At 62.1% G+C, this 16,924-nt stretch overlaps 2 protein-coding genes across 2 annotated transcripts; one reads left to right on the forward strand and one right to left on the reverse strand.

Moving 5' to 3' along the window:
• Positions 1 to 1,590: 1,590 nt before the first annotated feature.
• TBX2 (T-box transcription factor 2) lies at positions 1,591 to 11,072 on the reverse strand. The gene is made up of 7 exons (XM_032617613.1): positions 10,357 to 11,072; positions 8,982 to 9,249; positions 7,836 to 7,982; positions 6,556 to 6,632; positions 6,282 to 6,445; positions 5,216 to 5,850; positions 1,591 to 3,005 (listed from the first exon to the last, which is right to left on the reverse strand). The coding sequence occupies exons 1-7, from the start codon at positions 10,752 to 10,754 to the stop codon at positions 2,553 to 2,555; spliced, it is 2,142 nt and encodes a 713-aa protein (XP_032473504.1). The 5' UTR covers positions 10,755 to 11,072; the 3' UTR covers positions 1,591 to 2,552.
• Positions 11,073 to 11,243: 171 nt separating this feature from the next.
• On the forward strand, positions 11,244 to 11,804 carry LOC116746158 (translation initiation factor IF-2-like). The gene has a single exon (XM_032617464.1). The coding sequence runs from the start codon at positions 11,244 to 11,246 to the stop codon at positions 11,763 to 11,765; it is 522 nt and encodes a 173-aa protein (XP_032473355.1). The 3' UTR covers positions 11,766 to 11,804.
• Positions 11,805 to 16,924: the final 5,120 nt, after the last annotated feature.

The raw sequence follows: 16,924 nt of genomic DNA on the forward strand, positions 1-16,924 counted from the left end.
CACCCCACCCGGGGCGCTGCAGCCACCACGCGGTGAGAACGCGGCCGCAAACTGGCCGCTCTGCCCGGCTTTGACAGCGACCCTCCTCCGGTTTCCCATCTGCCCGCGGGCCCGCCCGCGGCTCCGGGTTGGTGCTGCCCCCTGGTGTCAGCAGCTCGCTCTGCAGCCTCTTCCCAATTCTTCCTAGACGGGCTGACGGTGAGAAACCGGAAGAAACCAACGCGCCCCTCTTCGAATTTTAGAGGCGTTTTTAGCCCAGAGCGAACTCGAATAAACACACTGTCCACAGAGGATTTTATTTGAGCTGAGAAAAGGGCCTTTCTGCCCCACCTTGTTCCTGAAGTGCCCGCCTCGCTGTCCTGCACGCCCGAAGGTCAGAGGCACGGAAGCTGGAGCCCACCATCCGAGACTGGGACAGTGTTCTGGCCCTCCCAGCGGTTCACTGGCTGAGCCCCTCGCCGAATTCAGCGTGACCTGTGGCCAGCTCCCTACCTGGAAGAGGCAAACATGATTCTCTTCCTTGCAAATGTGTCGGCCCAAGAAGGTGTCCTGGGAGCTTGGAGGCCAATTCCACCTCCGCCTTCACCCTTCCTCCATCTCACCATCCTTGATGGCCCCGGTGAACAGGAAGCCAGAGTCTCTCGTCCCCCGAAGTACCCAAGTTGAGCGTCCTGCTGGGCCAGGGTGTTATGGATCTCCAAGGCTTAATGAGGAAGGAACTGGGTTTGAAAGAGTGACCGCCCGTCTCCCATCCCTTCCACTGCTAGGATTTGGGGCTGGTGACACCTGTTGGCTCGGTGAAGAAGAGAGAAGATTCCGCCCTCATGGGATAGGGACAGGAGGCAGCTGTCCTCGCAGACGTGGGCCACGGGGAAGGAGGCCTAATGGAGACTAACGCAGTGGGGCTCCCTGAGAGACCACCATCTGAACCCATTATTATACAAGGGGAAAGTGAGGCAGGAAAAGAAAGAGCCTAGTGACCCTCACTCCCCACACCCCCAAGAGGGATTTAGATGATTTCCACGGGAGAACTTTCAGGCTAGACTTTGCCACTCTAGTCAACAACCCTGATACGGAGAGAACGTTTCTTTTTGAGGTTCAGGAGACAGAGCGATGGAAAAGGATTCTAGGGTCCGCGGTATATGGGGGACCATGGCCAAACCCCTCCTCCGAAGGGAAAGAGGGAGCAGGCAGCACCCATCTTATCAGCCCCACCTACCCAGAGGCTCTGAAAGGGGGTGCAATTCCACTGTGGCGCCCCGGACTGGGAGCGGGAGGCCAGGCGCGGAGTGGCGGGAGAGGCGGACAGAGGCTAGCGGCCAGCAGAGGGAGCCCGGCCCCCGGCCTGGGACGCGGACGCGCTGGGAGCGCGGGGGGCTCGCGGTGGCTCGGCGCCGCCCGGCCCAGCCCGCAGCCCGCGCCGGCGCCGCCCGGCCTCGCAGCTCAGCTCGCTGCCCCAGCCATGCAGCCGCCCCCGGGGAGCAGCTGCCGCCGAGCCCGGGGCGCCCAACCTTCGGTCCCCGCCTCCAGTCCCGCCTGACGCGCTTGCGGCGCCCCTGCCCCGCGCGACCCACAGAGCGCACTGCGCCGTTCACTTTGCATTGTAGCGTTTTATTGTTTTCTCGAGTTTTTGTCGTTTCGTCTCGCTCCAGAGCGAAAAGTGAAAACCTGAGGTGGAGCCCGCGGGCCGGAAGAGCAAAGCCCGGGCGCAGGGGCCGAGGGGCTGGCGGGGTGGGAGCTCCTCCAGGGACCGGGGCCCTCTCCCGCAGCCAAGGACCCCCCCAAGCCCTGTACAATATAGATGCTCATGTAAAATGAAAAAAAAATTAAATGCTATGAGTTAATCTCTAAATATTATGTACACAGCAATGTACACCTTTGAATAAATTAATACCAATTTGCATATTCTGGGAACCTTAAAGCTTATTTACACAAATTACCATTTATTTCATAAATATCTTTTTTTTTTTCCCCCTGGGGACTCAAGGCAGAAGTGCCACTCCCTCTGCTGACCCAGGGGTGGGAGGGGCGCCTGTCTGGGTGAAGAGGTGGAAGGACTAAAAGAACAGGTTCCTCTCAGCTCAAGTCTACACTGACTTGAATCTTCACTGACCCCAGCACCCCTCACCCCAGATTCTCAAGCGGTCCCAGCCCGAGGCTAGGGGTTCTGGGGCTCCCCCGCCTGACGCCTGCACCTTCTGGCTCCCGAAGAGCCAGCCTCTGGCTGGGCCAGGGACGAGGACTCCCCACAGCGCTGGAGGACCCGGAGAGGGCCCGGAGAGGGCCCCGCCGATGACACCTTGACACGGGAGCAGGCTTGGACCAAATCCAGTGGCTCCAAAGCGACTGCGTTCCTGGCAGCTGGATTCCTTCTGAAGCCCAGGGAAGTGTCCCAGGCCCCGGCTGGCTGATCGGGGCTTCATTCCAGCCTCTGCAGCCCGCTTTTTCTCCTTTATTTAAATAAATACCCATTCTGTGCTGTACATGTCCCAAGCAGCAGGGGCAGGCAGCTCAGGAGGCCTGCGCGGCAGTGGAGCAGCTGAGCAGCCCCCTCACTTGGGCGACTCCCTGCCGGGGGAGAGGGCTCGCTGGCTCTCCAGCCCACTCACCAGCCTCTGGATGCTCTGCAGTTCACTGGCTGCCTCTTTGGCTGAGCCGCTGGGCGACAGGGCCCCGCGGGGTGGGGCCCCCGCTTTGCGGAGAGCCAGCTCGGGCGGCGGGCTGGGCTCCCGGCTGTTGCCGCCTGCAGCCTTGGAGCCCTCGGCTGCCAGCCCAGTAGTGAGGAGGCTAGTGCTAGGTGGGATGGTGACTGGGATCTGGTAGGGGCTGAAGCGCAGGCGGGGCCGGGCACTGCCCAGAAAGGGACTCCGGGATAGGGAGCCTGCGGCAGCAGCGGCAGCCGCCGCAGCACTGGTGGCGGGCAAAGCGGAGGCCGCCGCGGCAGCAGCAGCCATGTAAGTGTAGGGGTAGGGGAAGAGGCCTCCGAAAGTGGGCATTGGGATTCCCTGGAAGAAACAGAACAAGACAAGGGTTAGGCATCCTGCCTGAGGTGTTTCTGCAGGTGATCTGGGCTCTAGGGGTGGTGCTACAACTGGAAATCCTTGCCCTACAGTTTTTAGGAATATGAGACCAGAGCTCACATGACTGTAATCCCAAAACAGCACAGGTAGGCATGAGCCGGTATGCCTATGGCCAAACCCAGTCAGAAGGGGAGCTCACTTCAGGTTATGACGCACAGACCTGGCGCCATCAAGCTCTGTGCCAGGTATTACAATCGGAGTATGGGAAGGCCATTACAGGCAGCTGAACCAGCATGGGCCTTGAGGGAGGAAACAGGGCTGGCACAGGGCCAGGTGGCCAGTAGGCATCTTTGGCTGTGTTGGGAGGGAGGTTCTGCTCACTTAGAACAGTGTCCTCCCCAGCCTTTCTATCCGCAGGTGCCCCGCGGGGCAGGGGAAGCACAGGCGAGGGGCGGGGCGGGGGCCGGGGTCTTTGTAAATTCTCCCTCTGCCTGCCCACCTGCTCAGGGGTCTCCTGCCTGGACCAGGAGAAGGATCCAGATGCCAATCAGTTTATAAACTGGCCTGAATACAAAGAACTCCTGGCGGCACCTAAGTGGCAGCTGAGGAAGGAATGCAAGGCCTTTGCCTGTGGAAAGCACAGTAGCTGGGAAACCCTGGACAAACACTGCCTGAGTCCCTGAGGCCCGACTTTTGGATTATCTGACCTTTGAGATAATGTTCACTCCACAGAGTATGTGGGTATGGGGAGGAGGGCAGGAGCTGACTGGGCTAGGCTTCCGGGGAGCCTCAGGCCTGGCTCAGGCAGGGAGAACGAAGAGAAGTAGCTTAGTCAGGAATGAGAAAATATCCTTCCTGAGAAGGTCAAGCCCTACTGAGCATTCAGACATGGTGTCTCAGAGGAAGGAGGGAGGCTTCGGATCTCCCAGGTTTGGGCTCTCCCTGATGGCCAGAGGTGAGCTATCCTGGCTTGAGAACTTAACCATTAGCCGTCCACCAAGTGATGCGTCCCGAGTGCTGAGTGCTTCTGCCCTGGCCTTACACCTGTGACCAGGCTGTGTCTAGAAGCCCTGACTTCCCTGTGACCTCTCTGATGCCCATGCTTATCACTAGAATTCGTCTGAGGAGGAGGCATCACATACACACCGACTCAAGGGTGCAGATTAAACCTCCAGGCCCTGAACTCCATTTTCTGGAGGCTTCCTTGCCAGCTCAGATCCCCAGATAGGTGATGTTAGTGCCTCAGACACTCACTCCACACACCCCTGACGTGGAGCTCTATTTAAAACTCATTTCAGAATCCCCTCCCCCACTTTAAAAATATTTGCTTCTGAACCAAAGGAGCCTTCTCAGATCTGAACTCCTATTTTCCTTCCCTTAAGATAAGATCTCACGGGTTCAATTTGCCAGAAACCTCAGAGGGAGGAAAATGAATGTGGAGATTCCAAATCTTTCCACAGGGAATATTCCACCCAAGCAACCAAAGAGGCCGCTCTCCCCATCAGATCTTCTTATTTTGCTGCTGGCCACAGTTTCATAAACTTTCCCCTGGGAGCTCAGAATTTCAACTTGGGCCTGGGGAACCGAGCCCCTCGTCTCTGAGACCATGTGGCTGGGAGAGTTGGGAAACCCGGTGTGGGGGAAGGGAGAACCCAGTCCTTTGTCAGGGCAGAGGACTTCCTGGAGGGTCTGAAAGGGGCCAGAGACATCTGGGAGGTGGGTCATTTGGGTGGTCAATTATCCAGAACATATTTCAAATTTTCCTACTCCTTTTGTCCAGCCACCTTAGCCTTTCAGGGACTGACAGTGAGCCAGGGATCTTTGTTCCCAAGAAAAATGTCCTGAGGCAGGCCAGGCAAGTGGACTTACAAAAGCCCGTGGCAGCCCCAGTCTGCCATAGCAGAAAGAGTCTAATGGGTGCCACTCTATGCTAGGGTTAGAGGGAAGGAAATAGGCCCAGAGAGGGTTAGGGACACAGGAGTCAGAAGCAGTGCCCTTGCAGACCCTGGACCTACAGTCCTAGTCTCCCTGAACCTAGGTGTGTTCCAGAGGGTCCATTGGGTCTCCCCAGGAGGGAGTCCTTGCCGGCTGGAAGCACTGGAGCGCCCATGGCATCCTCAGGCCCTACGCCTGCCTCCTCTGCCCACCTCAGTCCTCCTCCCTCCATCGTGCGGCCACCAGCTCACAGGCCTTACCTGAGATGCCAGCATGTGCTGGGAGAGGTGGAACGGGAAGGGCCCGGCGGTGCTTGCCGCGCTGGCTGCGGGACCCAGCCCGCCTGCGTCCAGCCCGGTGGCTGTCCCTGGTCCGCCACCTCCTCCACTGCCGCCGCCTGCCACCGAGGCCAGTAGGTGGCCCATGCCCATGGCGGAGAAGGCGCCGGGGCCCATGGCGAACTGTCCTGGGTGCAGAAAGAGCGGCTGGCCGGCCCCCAGAGGCCCGAAGAACTGCTGCCCGTGCAGGTGGCCGGAGAAAGCCAGGCCCGGCAGGTGTCCGGCGCCCAGGGGGGACGCACTGTCTGTCTGCACCACCAGTGGGGCCAGGCCGGGATCCTTGCCCTCGCCGGCTTCCTTGCGCCCCTCGTCCTTCCGCCGGGCTTCGGCGCGCTCCTTCTCTAGGCTCCGCAGGCCAAACAGCCCGTCCCCGCCGCTCTCGGCCGGCTCCTTGGCCCTCTCAGGGCTGCGCCGCTCCCGGGCGCGCTCGGGTTCGGTCAAGCGAGGGGGGCTGCCGCCGTCCAGGGCCGGGCTGCGGCCTAGCGCCTGCCCCGCGCGCTCCTCGCTCAGCCTCTCGGGCTCTGGGTCACTGTCCGCGGCGCACGACTTCTCCTCGGCTGCGGGGAGAGAGGACGCGCGGGGTTACGGCCTGGGAGAGACAGGCGCGAAGCCTCTCCCGGTGTCGGCGCCGGGCCGGAGAGACGTGCGAAAGCCTGCTCTCGGGGAGGCCAAGTCAGAGGAGCTTCTAGGGGCTCGTCGGGCTAGGGGCAGTCACCTTATCCAAGACCCCTTATGTGCAGTGGGAGAAAGTGAACCCGGTAGAGAAAACCTTACTGCGCCAGAGTCACCCAGCGCCAGGGCCCTACCTCGGAGCCCAGCAGGATCTGCGGGCCACCTGGGACCGCCCTCACAGGAGAGTCCTGGGTTAGAGGCCTCCCAGGCTCACTGCTGACGCTTCTCCCAGGCCTTAAGTTAGCCGGAGGTGGAGCACCGAGCCACCTGGCGCCCGGTGGACACCCTCCCTTTCTCTTCCCCGCCAGATCCGCACCTCTAGTCCGGTGCAGGCGCAGGGGACTAGGCGCTGTCCCCGGGGAGGGTGGCGGTTCCCGCGCGGGGGGAGGGTCGCAGGACGAGGCGTCCGACTCGGCACCGTCGCGCTCTGGCTTGCAGTGCTCCTCGTACAAGCGCAACGACGGCAGCGTTAGCTGCTTCCTGGGGATAAGCGGACGGAGCGGGTCAGAGCGCAGCGCAGCACCCCCACCGCCCCCTTCCACGTCCTGTTCCCCCAGGCACCGCCATAGGCCGGTCCCGTACACCCTCACCTTTTCTCCCGCCGGCCATTCCCGGTGTCCCGGAAGCCCTTGGCAAACGGGTTGTTGTCGATTTTAAGCTGCGTGATCTGCGGGGACCGAGGGGGTGGCGCCAGGTCAGGATGCGGCTCTTCCAGCCTGGCCTGGGGCACCCGGAGGTCAGCGGCTGCCCACCCAGAGGAGAGCCCGGGAAGTGCACACTTGGTACCCGCCCACCTGGGATAGGACGCTCCAAGCCACAAGGCAAGGTGAGGCCGGCGGGCGGGCCTCGAGGAAAGCGACCTCCAAAAACCTTATTCGAGGCATAATCCCTCAACTTGCACACACAAACCCAAAGCTCTGCGTCCAGAGTCGAAATCCGTCCAAGCGTGCACACAGGCCCACGAGGCCACTCAAGTTAAACTAACCCGGAACCTGAGCAGGGCGCAGACAGCAGAGCACACGCAGGTCAGCAGACACACACAAAGTCAACCACACTCACGGGCCGCGCACATGCAAGTACACACGGGCAAAACAAGTCCCCAGGAAACCAAACGAATTCACACGCCTCCACACGAATCTAAGGCACTCCAAATGGTGCACGCATATCCGCGTGGGACAGACACATCGGTTCACAAGGACGGAAAAAACGACCCGGCAGGACACTCAGACACTGTCGTTCACCCGACAGTCGTGCACACGGGCACAGGCCTAGTGGGGTGGTGATTTGCCTCTCTAGAGAGAGGGTGTGGAAGGGCAGCAAGCAGAAAAGGCCCTTTCACTTGAAGGAAAAGTCTCTAAGCACCTCCCAAGGGGTCCCGGGCCTGGACTGACCCAGAGAGGGATGGTGGGGTGGGGGCTGTCACCTGTCCCGCCCTCTGGCTCCCCCAGGAGAGTGAAAACTGGGCCCCCTGTTCCTAGCCTTGGGTTCCTAGCAGCAGGAACACCTGGGCAGACTGCCTCCAGCACCCTCTTTTCATTTCAATTCCCATCCCTGAGCCAAGAAATAAACGAATAAAATGTAAAAATGTCAGCACGGCCCCGGAGTCTCCGCTAATTGCTAAGTAAATATCCCCACCCCAACGAGCGCCCAGCTGCTCGCGCGCCCGGGGGAGCTCGTGGGTCTGTGTCGCGGGCTTGCGAGAGAGCCTGGGGGATTTCGGTGGCTGCTGCGCTTACAGACGTCAGGCTTGGTGCTCGGGAGTGGGCCGTGAGGGAGCCGGGGGCTGCGGGCAGGTGTGAGTGGAGGGCTGGAACCTGCACGTGGGGAGGGCGTCGGTGGAGGGGCTGGGCCCGCCGCCGGTCCCGCGCACCTTGTCGTTCTGGTAGGCAGTGACCGCGATGAAGTCGGTCTCGGGGAACACGTAGGTACGAAAGGTGCTGTAGGGCAGCTTCAGGATGTCGTTGGCTCGCACGATGTGGAAGCGTGGTTGGTACTTGTGCATGGAGTTCAGGATGGTCTGCGGGGAGGGCGTGGGTCAGCCGACAGCACCCCCCGCCCCCGCCAGCCTGTGACCCGAGCATTTCTGTTCTCTGGGGACCCGACCTCTTTCCATCTCTCTCTATCTCTCTCAGGGTTTTGCCTTCCCCATTCCAACCCCCACCCTTCCCCGTTTTCTCCTGTCTTCTCCGCTTCTTTTCGCTCCTATATTACTTTTTCTTTTTTCTCTCAATTTTCTTCATCACAGTTTCTCTCCATTAAAAAAAAATTTACCCCAGTTGAAAACAGAAATAAAACAAAATAAAAATCCCTACAATGCCACTCTTAACCTCTCTTCCTGGGCTCACTGCTAAGACCCTAGTAACGCCACGGAGAGAAGACTGGGACCTTTGAGGGCTCACCGACTGCCCTACGTCCGGACAAGGAGTCCCTTCTGCCCCATGAACTTCCCCCCTCCCATTCGCTGGGGCCCTCGCTCAGGCAGAAACGATGAGAACCCCAAACTCCCTCCTCCTGGTCGGGCAATCTGCCTGTGGGAGGAGGGAAAGGAGTCTCAGAAAAGGTATGGAGGGGGCTGTTTTAACTTTTAAATCTCCTCGTTTGGGGAGAGGGATGGAACCCAGGTCTTGTTCACGGGGAAGGGTGAGGACAAGCTGAGGTCCTGGGCAGGGCTTCCAAGCTCAGAATCTAAAGACCAGCGGCTGCACGACCCAGTTCCGGCCACACCTGCCTCCCGCTGGACCCTAGGAGGGGCTTTGGAAGGCCTGAAGAGAGCTGAGGCTGTGAGCAGCCTGGAGCTTAGCGGCCCCCAACCCCCCCCCCATTCTCCAGGCTTGCAGAGCAGAGCCCTCTGGGCCCAGGCCCAGCCGGCATAGGCCACAGGGCAGTGACCTGGGCAGGGGCACCCTGCAGGTTCGGCAAGCGTTCCCCTCTGGGGAATCCTGCGGTCTCCCCCCAACCCCTGCAGTGCCCAGTGCTCGGTGCCTGACCCCCATCTGCACATCCGCCCTGCACTCACGAAGCCGTGCTTGTCGGAGATGTTGTTGGTCAGCTTCAGCTTATGGAAGGCCACCGGCTTGGCCATCCACTGCTCTCCCGTGGCCGGGCTGTCCGGGTGGATGTACATCCGTTTGGGCATCTCTGGGTCGGCCTTGCCCGCCACCATCCAGCGCGAGTTATGGAATTTATACCGGCAGTCATCAGCGGCCACGATGTCCATCAGCAGGATATATTTGGCCTTCTTGTCCAGGCCGCTGACTCGCACCTTGAAGGGAGGAAACATCCTCCTGCAAGAAAGGGAAAGATGGAGACGTCATGGGATCCGGCTCTCTGTCGGAGGACCCCCCCCCCCCACACCATTGCCTGGAGCTTCCCCACCTGTGTTCCGCTGTTGTCCCTGCTATCCCCCTTAATACTGCCTGGGAGACACCACCTGCGGTTGTTATTCCTGGGAGACCCCATTTCTGCCTGTCAAGACCCTCTCCTATTATAAGGCTTCCCATCGGCCCTATGCTCAGATCTAGTGACCCTCTTTCTCCCTCATCTGAGGTGAAAGCTGAGATTTCAAGAAAGAAATCCAGGGCCTTTATAAATACACCCGCTTCTCTTGACTCTCCCTGAAATCGGTTCAGGGGATATATCCACTTGGGACCGAAGCTCTCAGAAATAAATTCGGATGTTGTTTGTTTGGGGGAAGGAACTGGGTTACAGCGCCGAACAAGGACCCTGACCCTGAAGTTCGGGGGAAGAGGGTGAGCCTGAGGCCTGGATTCTCCGTATCTGAGTCAAAGGCTTGAGTGGTTGGGGATTGTAGTTTTCTTCCGGCCTTAAGGCCTAGGGCGACGTGAGCGTCTGGAGGTCCTCGCTCCTCGGCGCGGACAAGGCTCCAGGCCGGGTCAGGCTGCAGCTGGGCCGGTTCGGGGCTCGCTGCCGAGAACGCAGCGACCGGCGGGAACCAGTGGGCCAGCCTGGGCCTAGCAGGGTGCGAGTCTCATTCTGGGCTCCAGGGTCGGAGAAGAGTGCGGGAGACGCTGCATCTGCCCGGAGCACCGAGCCAAACTCGCAGGCAGGAGAGCGAGGCCGCGGGGCTGAGTTGCAGCCGAGACCGCTGGAGAGCAGCCAGGGCCGAGCCGCGGGGCCTCCTCGGCTTTGGGACTCATAACGATTGGGGCTATTTTGCAGGAACATATTTTCGTTTTCATTTGGGAGATTTCGATGCTTTGGTTTAAAAAAATTCGTTCGCTGCCAAATAAGAAAAGTCAACTTGGTTGTCTAAGCGTGGTGCGGGGGCCCGAGCGAGCAGGGAGCCGCGAGCGGCGGGCTCGGCGCTGGTGTGTGCTGTCGGGTGCCCCTCTCGCCCACCCGCGCGCCCTCCGGCCAGCCGGCTGCCCTACCTCCCGGACTTGGTGATGACCATCTCGGTGCCCAGCTTGTGGAACTGGTCCCACAGCTCCTTGGCCTCCAGCGTCACCTTGGGGTCGTCCTCCACCTCGTCCTCGGGCTCCAGGCTCTTAAGCGAGCGCAGATGCGCAGCGGGCGGATGCGGGCCGAGTGCCGAGACGTGCAGCCCCGCCTCGGCCGCCGCCGCCGCCGCCGCAGCCGCCGCCGCCGCCGCCCCCGCCAAGCCGGGGTCGGGCAGAGGCTTGGCCAGCGCGCCGGGCGGCAGTGCGAGCGCCGGGAAGAAGGAGGGCTGCGCCGCCGCCAGAAAGGCGGACATGGGGAAGTCGGCCGGCCGTGGCGCGTGAAACGGGTGGTAAGCCATGGCGCTGGCCGCCAGCGCCGGCTCTCTCATCGGGACATCCGGCCCAGGCGCCCGGGGGCCGGGGCCGGGGGCGCGCGGCTCGGACCCCCGGCCCGGGCGGCGGCGCGCGCGGAGGAAGGGCGACCCGGGTGGCAAGCGCGGTGGCAGCTCCTCCCGGTTCCCCGTCCGGCGCACGGCGAGGGACGCGGGGCTCTGGGCGCGGGGGCGGCGGGGGCTCTGCGCGGGGCTGGGCTGGGCTGGCCCGCTCCGGCGCCGGGGACCACGCGCGACTGGTTAGATCTTGTCGTGATCTCTGGAAAACTGTGACTATCTCACATGTCCTGCCCTGCTCGGATCCCCTGCGCTAACGAGCCAGGCCCCCCTTGATTGCTGATTTTACGCTTTTTGGACCAATTGTGGGTCTCCGGGGGCGGGGTTTTGACAGCTCAGGCCAAGCTCCGGCCGGGAGGGGGGGCCGGGGAGAAGGTGTCGGAAGCCTCAGCAGTAAGAAAACATGTCAACAGAATAAAATATTAACCAATGACGGGCCAGCGAGCCCCGAGACCCCTCCCCCTGCCCCGGCCCCCACCCCGCCGCCCGCGCCCGCGGTTGCCTGCGCCCGGACAGGAAAGCGCGGCGGGCCGACCCGACTTGCCGAAAGGGCCTGAGGCGGGGGTCGCCTGGGTCCCAGGGCCCTGGGGAAGGACCCCCAGCCGCAGGCCGCCCCAAGTGCAAAGCATTGACACGGCCCAGAGAGGAGAGGGGGCGCCCTCCTTCTCCCGCGCCCGGCGGCCCGGCAGCTCTGGCCCGCGCCCCAGCTTGGCCTCCGACCCCGCTCCCGGCCGTGGCGCCGCCCGGGCCCCTGCACTCCGGAGGGAGGCTGCGGGTGCTGGAAAGAGAGGCCGGTGGGCGGGCGAGTCGGGAGGCGCTGGCTGCCGAGGTCCCGGAGCGGAACCCAGGTGGCGGGAGCCGGTGAGTGGAGCCGTGGCAGAGCCCTGGAGGGGCCGGCGTGGGCGGGAGCGGGACGCGGCCTTTCACTCGGGAAACGCGGGGACCCCTTAGCCCGCGCCTCCCCTCACAGGAAGACTCAGGAGGAACCGGGAGTTCCGGGAAAGCCCTGGACTCAGCCCCGTATCCGCCTGCGTCCCCGACCTAAGCAGAGCTCTCCCACTGCCGGGAGAGCGGGTCCTCGGGGCTGGGAAGGTGTGAGTGCACCTTCCGCCGAGCACAGGGCGGCAAGGCGCGGGCGGATCCAGCCCCCAGGTTCTTGACCCGCGACCCAACGAATTTTCGCCGCATCCGGTACCAAAGACACAAGTATCCCTCATTCTAAACACCGGCATCCTCTCTCCTCCACTTTCCTAGAATTTGTTTCCAGCTCTCGAAAGCTCACGACTCCCAGGTTCAGTAATGCCGAGTAACGAGTGTGGGGGTCTCAGCGTCTGTGCGCACCTGCGGTTGAGCCTCCACCCCCACCCCCTCCTACCCCCGCCTGCCGCAGTCGTTCTCAGGCACCACCAGTATTGCCTCCCGCCCTTGGGGTGTGTATGTGTTTGTGTGTGTGTGTGTGTGTGTGTTTGTGTGTGTGGCGCGGTGTGTGTGTGTGTGTGTGTGTGTGTGTTTCGCGCCCACTGTGGTGGTGCCTTCTGTGCGCAGCGGGAGCCGAACTTAAGGCGTGCGCCCAGTGAAGCGGCTACACACCTGCCTCGAAATCAGTCTCAGGCCTGACACTGATTCTTGGAGATCGCGTTCTGAAGGCAAGACGGACCACGCACTAGACACGGGTGACACTCCTGCCCGCATAACCAATGCAAAGGCGGGTGAGTTCTGCCGGAGCGGGTTTGCGCCGGCGTTGTGGGCGCGCACAGCCCACATCAAACAGTGTCCCATCCGCTGCGCACACCAGTCGCAGGGAATCCTGTCGCTGCACACGCAGACCTGCCGTGTAAAATCTGATCACCCCGGCAGTGCGGGTTGGGGACCGGCCGGAACGGTTTGGCTTCCCCGAACCTTTTTTCTACTTTTCTGAGCCGACCCCGGAGAGCTCGCTACCCCCCTACCCAGCGTGCAACAGGGCGCCGCCCCCAAAGGGTTTTTCTTCACGACCTCACTCTCTACTGGGTCGCTCCTCTCTTAGTGCCTCCTCTCTGTCCAGAACGAATCTTCGACTCCGCGCTGCGCAGTCTATGCAGCCGGGGCAGGATCCGTTGCAGCTTTGCACAGGCGAAGTCCTGCCGGCTCCGTCTTAGGCGAGATGTTGCCCCTGGGGATGGATGTGTGTGGACAGGTTTGAGCAGTTGGTGAGGTGACCAGATAATAGCCAGGGCAGCGTTCCGGAGCCAGGAATCCGGGCACAGGCCTGGGAATCCGTGCATGTACTCGCAAAGTCGTGTGTGTACACGTACTTTCGAACTTGCAAGAATGGCGTGTAGTACACCTAAGTGTGTGCAATTTGGACATTTTCCTGGAGAAGGTCTGTAGCTGGTCCGGGGTCCAAGGCCCAGGCAGTCTGAAACACGCTGGTACGGGTTGTTCGCCCAAGAAACCCCGCGGAGACGATGCAGCGGCTGCATTTGGGGACCACAATCCCACCTGGCCACAAGCACTGGGCCACGGACCTGCCCTCCGGCGGCCACAGGCTCTTTCCCGGCCCGGACCCCATCATCTGCCCTGCCCCGTCGTCCCGCAACCAACCCTAGGTCGCTACAGCCGCTCTTAATATTCCGAATTTCCATCCCCCTATCCCCCTACCCCCAACACCTCCAGACAAACTCTCCAGCGAGGAATATCCTTGGCTCAACGAAAACCCGCGAAGGGGAGGCCCAGGAGGCCCTGGTGCTGCGCCGTGCGGCGCCCATGTCCCGCTCGGCCCCTCCCCCACCACCCCCCGGGTCTGACCCTCTTCCCGGGGACAGGCGCCTCTGGGGGGTCCCCGGGGGCTGAGAGTGCGTGTCTCTTTAAGAGGCCCTGGGGGGCGCCTCGCGAGCCGCCCGGGGCTGGAGGGGGAGGGCACGAGCGGGGGCGGCTGGCGCCAGGCGGCCGAGGCTCCACAGCAAAGCTCCGGCCCCTGTCACTTCGCATCGGCCGGGCCCCGCAGACAGGCGGGGGACGCGCGCTCAGCCGCCCCTCCCTCTCCCAGGCCGTCCAGGGCCCGGGCGTCGGGCGGGCGTGGGCCTCGGGCCTCCGGCCCGTTGCACGCGCTCAATAAGCTCTGTGCTTCCCGCAACCCGGAAATCGGGCGGGGGCGGCCTGGCCGGGCCGCTGTCCGTCCTTGGCCCCCCGTAACCTCTCGCGGGGTCAAGGGGCACTGCTGGGACCTTCCCGGAATTGGTCCCCGCCCGGTGTCTTGGTCTGTGTGACTGGGCGTGGATCTGCGTGCTCCTACGTGGAGCGATGGCTTGGTGTGTGTGGTCGTGTGGCAGAGGGGACGTGCGTCCGGGTAGCGGGGCGCTGCTGTGAGACTGGCACTGAGTGCGCGGTGGTTTTTGAGTGTGCCCGGGCTACTAGTGCCCGTGTGTGGCCCTATGCCGGTGACCAGTAGTGGAGGTGCCACTGCGCGCGTCCATCCTCGTCTTGGCCTGTGTGTGTAGGAAGAAGGGGAGGGAGAATAGACAGAGCTGCTCCCATCCCCGGCTTCCCGGCCGGACCCGCGCCTCCCGGAGCCTTGGCGCCAGCCAGCCCCGTTTAGTGGCCGGCCCGGCTCCCCCGCGGTCCCGGGTCTGGCTGGGGTGGGGGCCGCGGCCTCGATGACCCCGGCCCGCAGCAGCCCGGCCTGTCCCGTCCACTTAGACAAATTGCGGCTGACAGGCTCGCAGTCTCTCTGGAGTCGCCGCCCGTCCGTCGCCTCCCTCCCGACCCAATTACCCCGCGCAGGGTCGGGCCAAGTGGCTGGGATGGGGCGGGGGGCTCGGGGAGAGCGGGAGGCGCGACCTCTTCCCGTCTGCGTTGTGGCCCAGGCCTTGCGCCGGGACAGGCGGCAGGGCCACTTCTTCGGATCATGTCCCTGGAAGTGCCTGGGCAGCACGGCCTCTGCGGCCCAGTCCCCAGTCTTCCAGGCTGACGCGAAAGCAAGGCCCAGGCTGGCAGCTCTGGCGCGGGACAGCCCTGGCCCTTGAGGGTCGTCGCTGTGCACCTGAGGGCAAGCAAGGTCACAGGGCCCGGCAGCCCAAGACTCATTCCCGCCGGATTTGGGACGACTTCCCCAGAGTTTTGGGGATTCCATAACCCTGAGAGCTCCGGACTACTCTATGCTCTGGGGTCAAGGTCCTCGGTTCGCAGCAGTCTGCTTGGGGCGCAGGGGTCGGTAAAAGTGAGGTGCACATCTGTGAACCTGCCAGTGCATGGACGAGCACGGGTGTGAGGTCATGGGTGTGGGTACCTGGGATCGTGGCAGAGTGAACAGGTCACGCTGCTGTGTGGCTTGAGAGAGGGGGCAAAGCACAAGGACCCCCCTAGGACCAGCCCACCTGCGAGAGAGGGGCGGGGCTGGCCTGCGCACGCTCACCAGGCTCTTGATTAGCTTTTGCAGAGATGCTTTCGCCTGGAGCAGGGCCATGATTCCCTGGAGCAGCTTCGGGGGTAGTTCTCGACAATCCGGGCGGGCTCCAGCGTCGCCTCACCCGCCCTCCCTCTCCCCGCCAAAGAGCTACCTGGCCTCCGGTCAGCCTCTGGGCCTCCAACCAATCTTTCGCTTTTTTGACCTGCAGCTTCCTCTTTGCCTCCTTGGACCTTGTTGCTTTTCTCTGCTGGGTGTGCTCCCCTCCCCCCACTTTACAGATGAGCCCAGAGGTGCAGTAATTTACCCGAGGCCACACAGCTACCGGTGGCAGAGCTGGGATGGGACCCAAGGATCTTAAGAAACAGCAAGGCCACTCCTTAGAAGCTGGTGATGTCATTGCTGTCCCACTAGCTACACCTGCTCCTGCAGCAATGCAGTACTGAGACTCCAGGCGCCCCCCCTCAGGCTGGGCTCTGGCTTTGAATACAAGACGGCACAAGATGCTCTTCCCTTTTGCCCCCAGAGTTCCCAGCTCTAGGTCTGCAGGAGGGGGCTGCCTTCTCAGTTACACGGGGACAAAGGAGCAGCTATAAAGCTAGCCAGGGGCCAGGGCTGGATGCTCTTAGGAGTAGGGAATGGGGGTGAGTGGCCTCAGAGTCTTGGACTGTGTGCGGGCCCAGGACAGGGAGGTCAGTGCAGAATGCAGTTCCTCTGAGGGAACTGGCCTGGGCATGTGAGGCAGCATGGAGCAGGCAGGGGCCAGCAGATTAGCTGTGTGACTTCTTAACCTTGGGCGAGGCTTCTTTAAGGCTCAGGCTTCTCATCTGCAAGATGAGAACCGAATAGCGCTCTTTTGGGTGCCTTCTAGTTTAGAGATTCCCTGATCTGTGAAAATCAGAAAACTCAGCAGTGAGAAACCATTTCCAGTCTTAGACTGGCAGCTGCCTGCTCTGGCCTCTGCTTGCTTCCAGAGGAGCTGACACGAGTGTTTGACAGAGCGCCGTGCACCTGACTTTACCTTGCGACCACCGGGCCATTTCTCCAATCCGTCCCAGACAGTGCCCTTCCTCCCTGAGCTGCCACCCCAGCTCCCATCAGCCTCCTCGCAAACCATGAAGGTATTTTTTCCTCCATCAAGTTGAGAGAAAGTCCATAGTGATTGCCTGTTGAGCAGGTAGGGCTGTAAGAACCAGGGAGGTCACATGGCTTCCTCAAGGTCACCTGGTCAGGCCACAGTTAGATGCATGTTCCGACGGCCTCCTAGGGTGATGCCATCATGGGGGTCTGCTGGGGCTGCTCGGGGTGAGGTGGACCTTGCCCTGGGTGTTATCTCTAGAGGACAGGAGGCTGGCTGCTCCCGGGCCAGTGGGCAGTAAAGCCCCCCACCCTGGGGCCCAGTCTCACTTCCAGCTGATTACAGGCTGTGGCAGGGTCTATAACCTCTCCAATTAGCCGGGGGCCAGACCCAAGGCCTCTCTGATAACCCCAGCTCCAGTGGCAGCCGCCATGGGGCCAGCTTATCTGGCCTCTCTTATCCTCCCCCTTCCCCCACATACTCAAAGAGTTGCCCTAGCTGTGAGCAGATGAATAACCAGATTGTCCTGCAAGCTCAGCCCTACACCCACCACTTTCCCTGACTGAAGGAGGCCACAGCTGTTTTGCACCCCCTGGAGGGAAAGGGCTGAGCCAGGGAGGACTCCTGGCTCTAAGCTGACAGCCGGCC

This window comes from Phocoena sinus, chromosome 20, assembly GCF_008692025.1.
Source record: "Phocoena sinus isolate mPhoSin1 chromosome 20, mPhoSin1.pri, whole genome shotgun sequence".
Taxonomy (NCBI): domain Eukaryota; kingdom Metazoa; phylum Chordata; class Mammalia; order Artiodactyla; family Phocoenidae; genus Phocoena; species Phocoena sinus.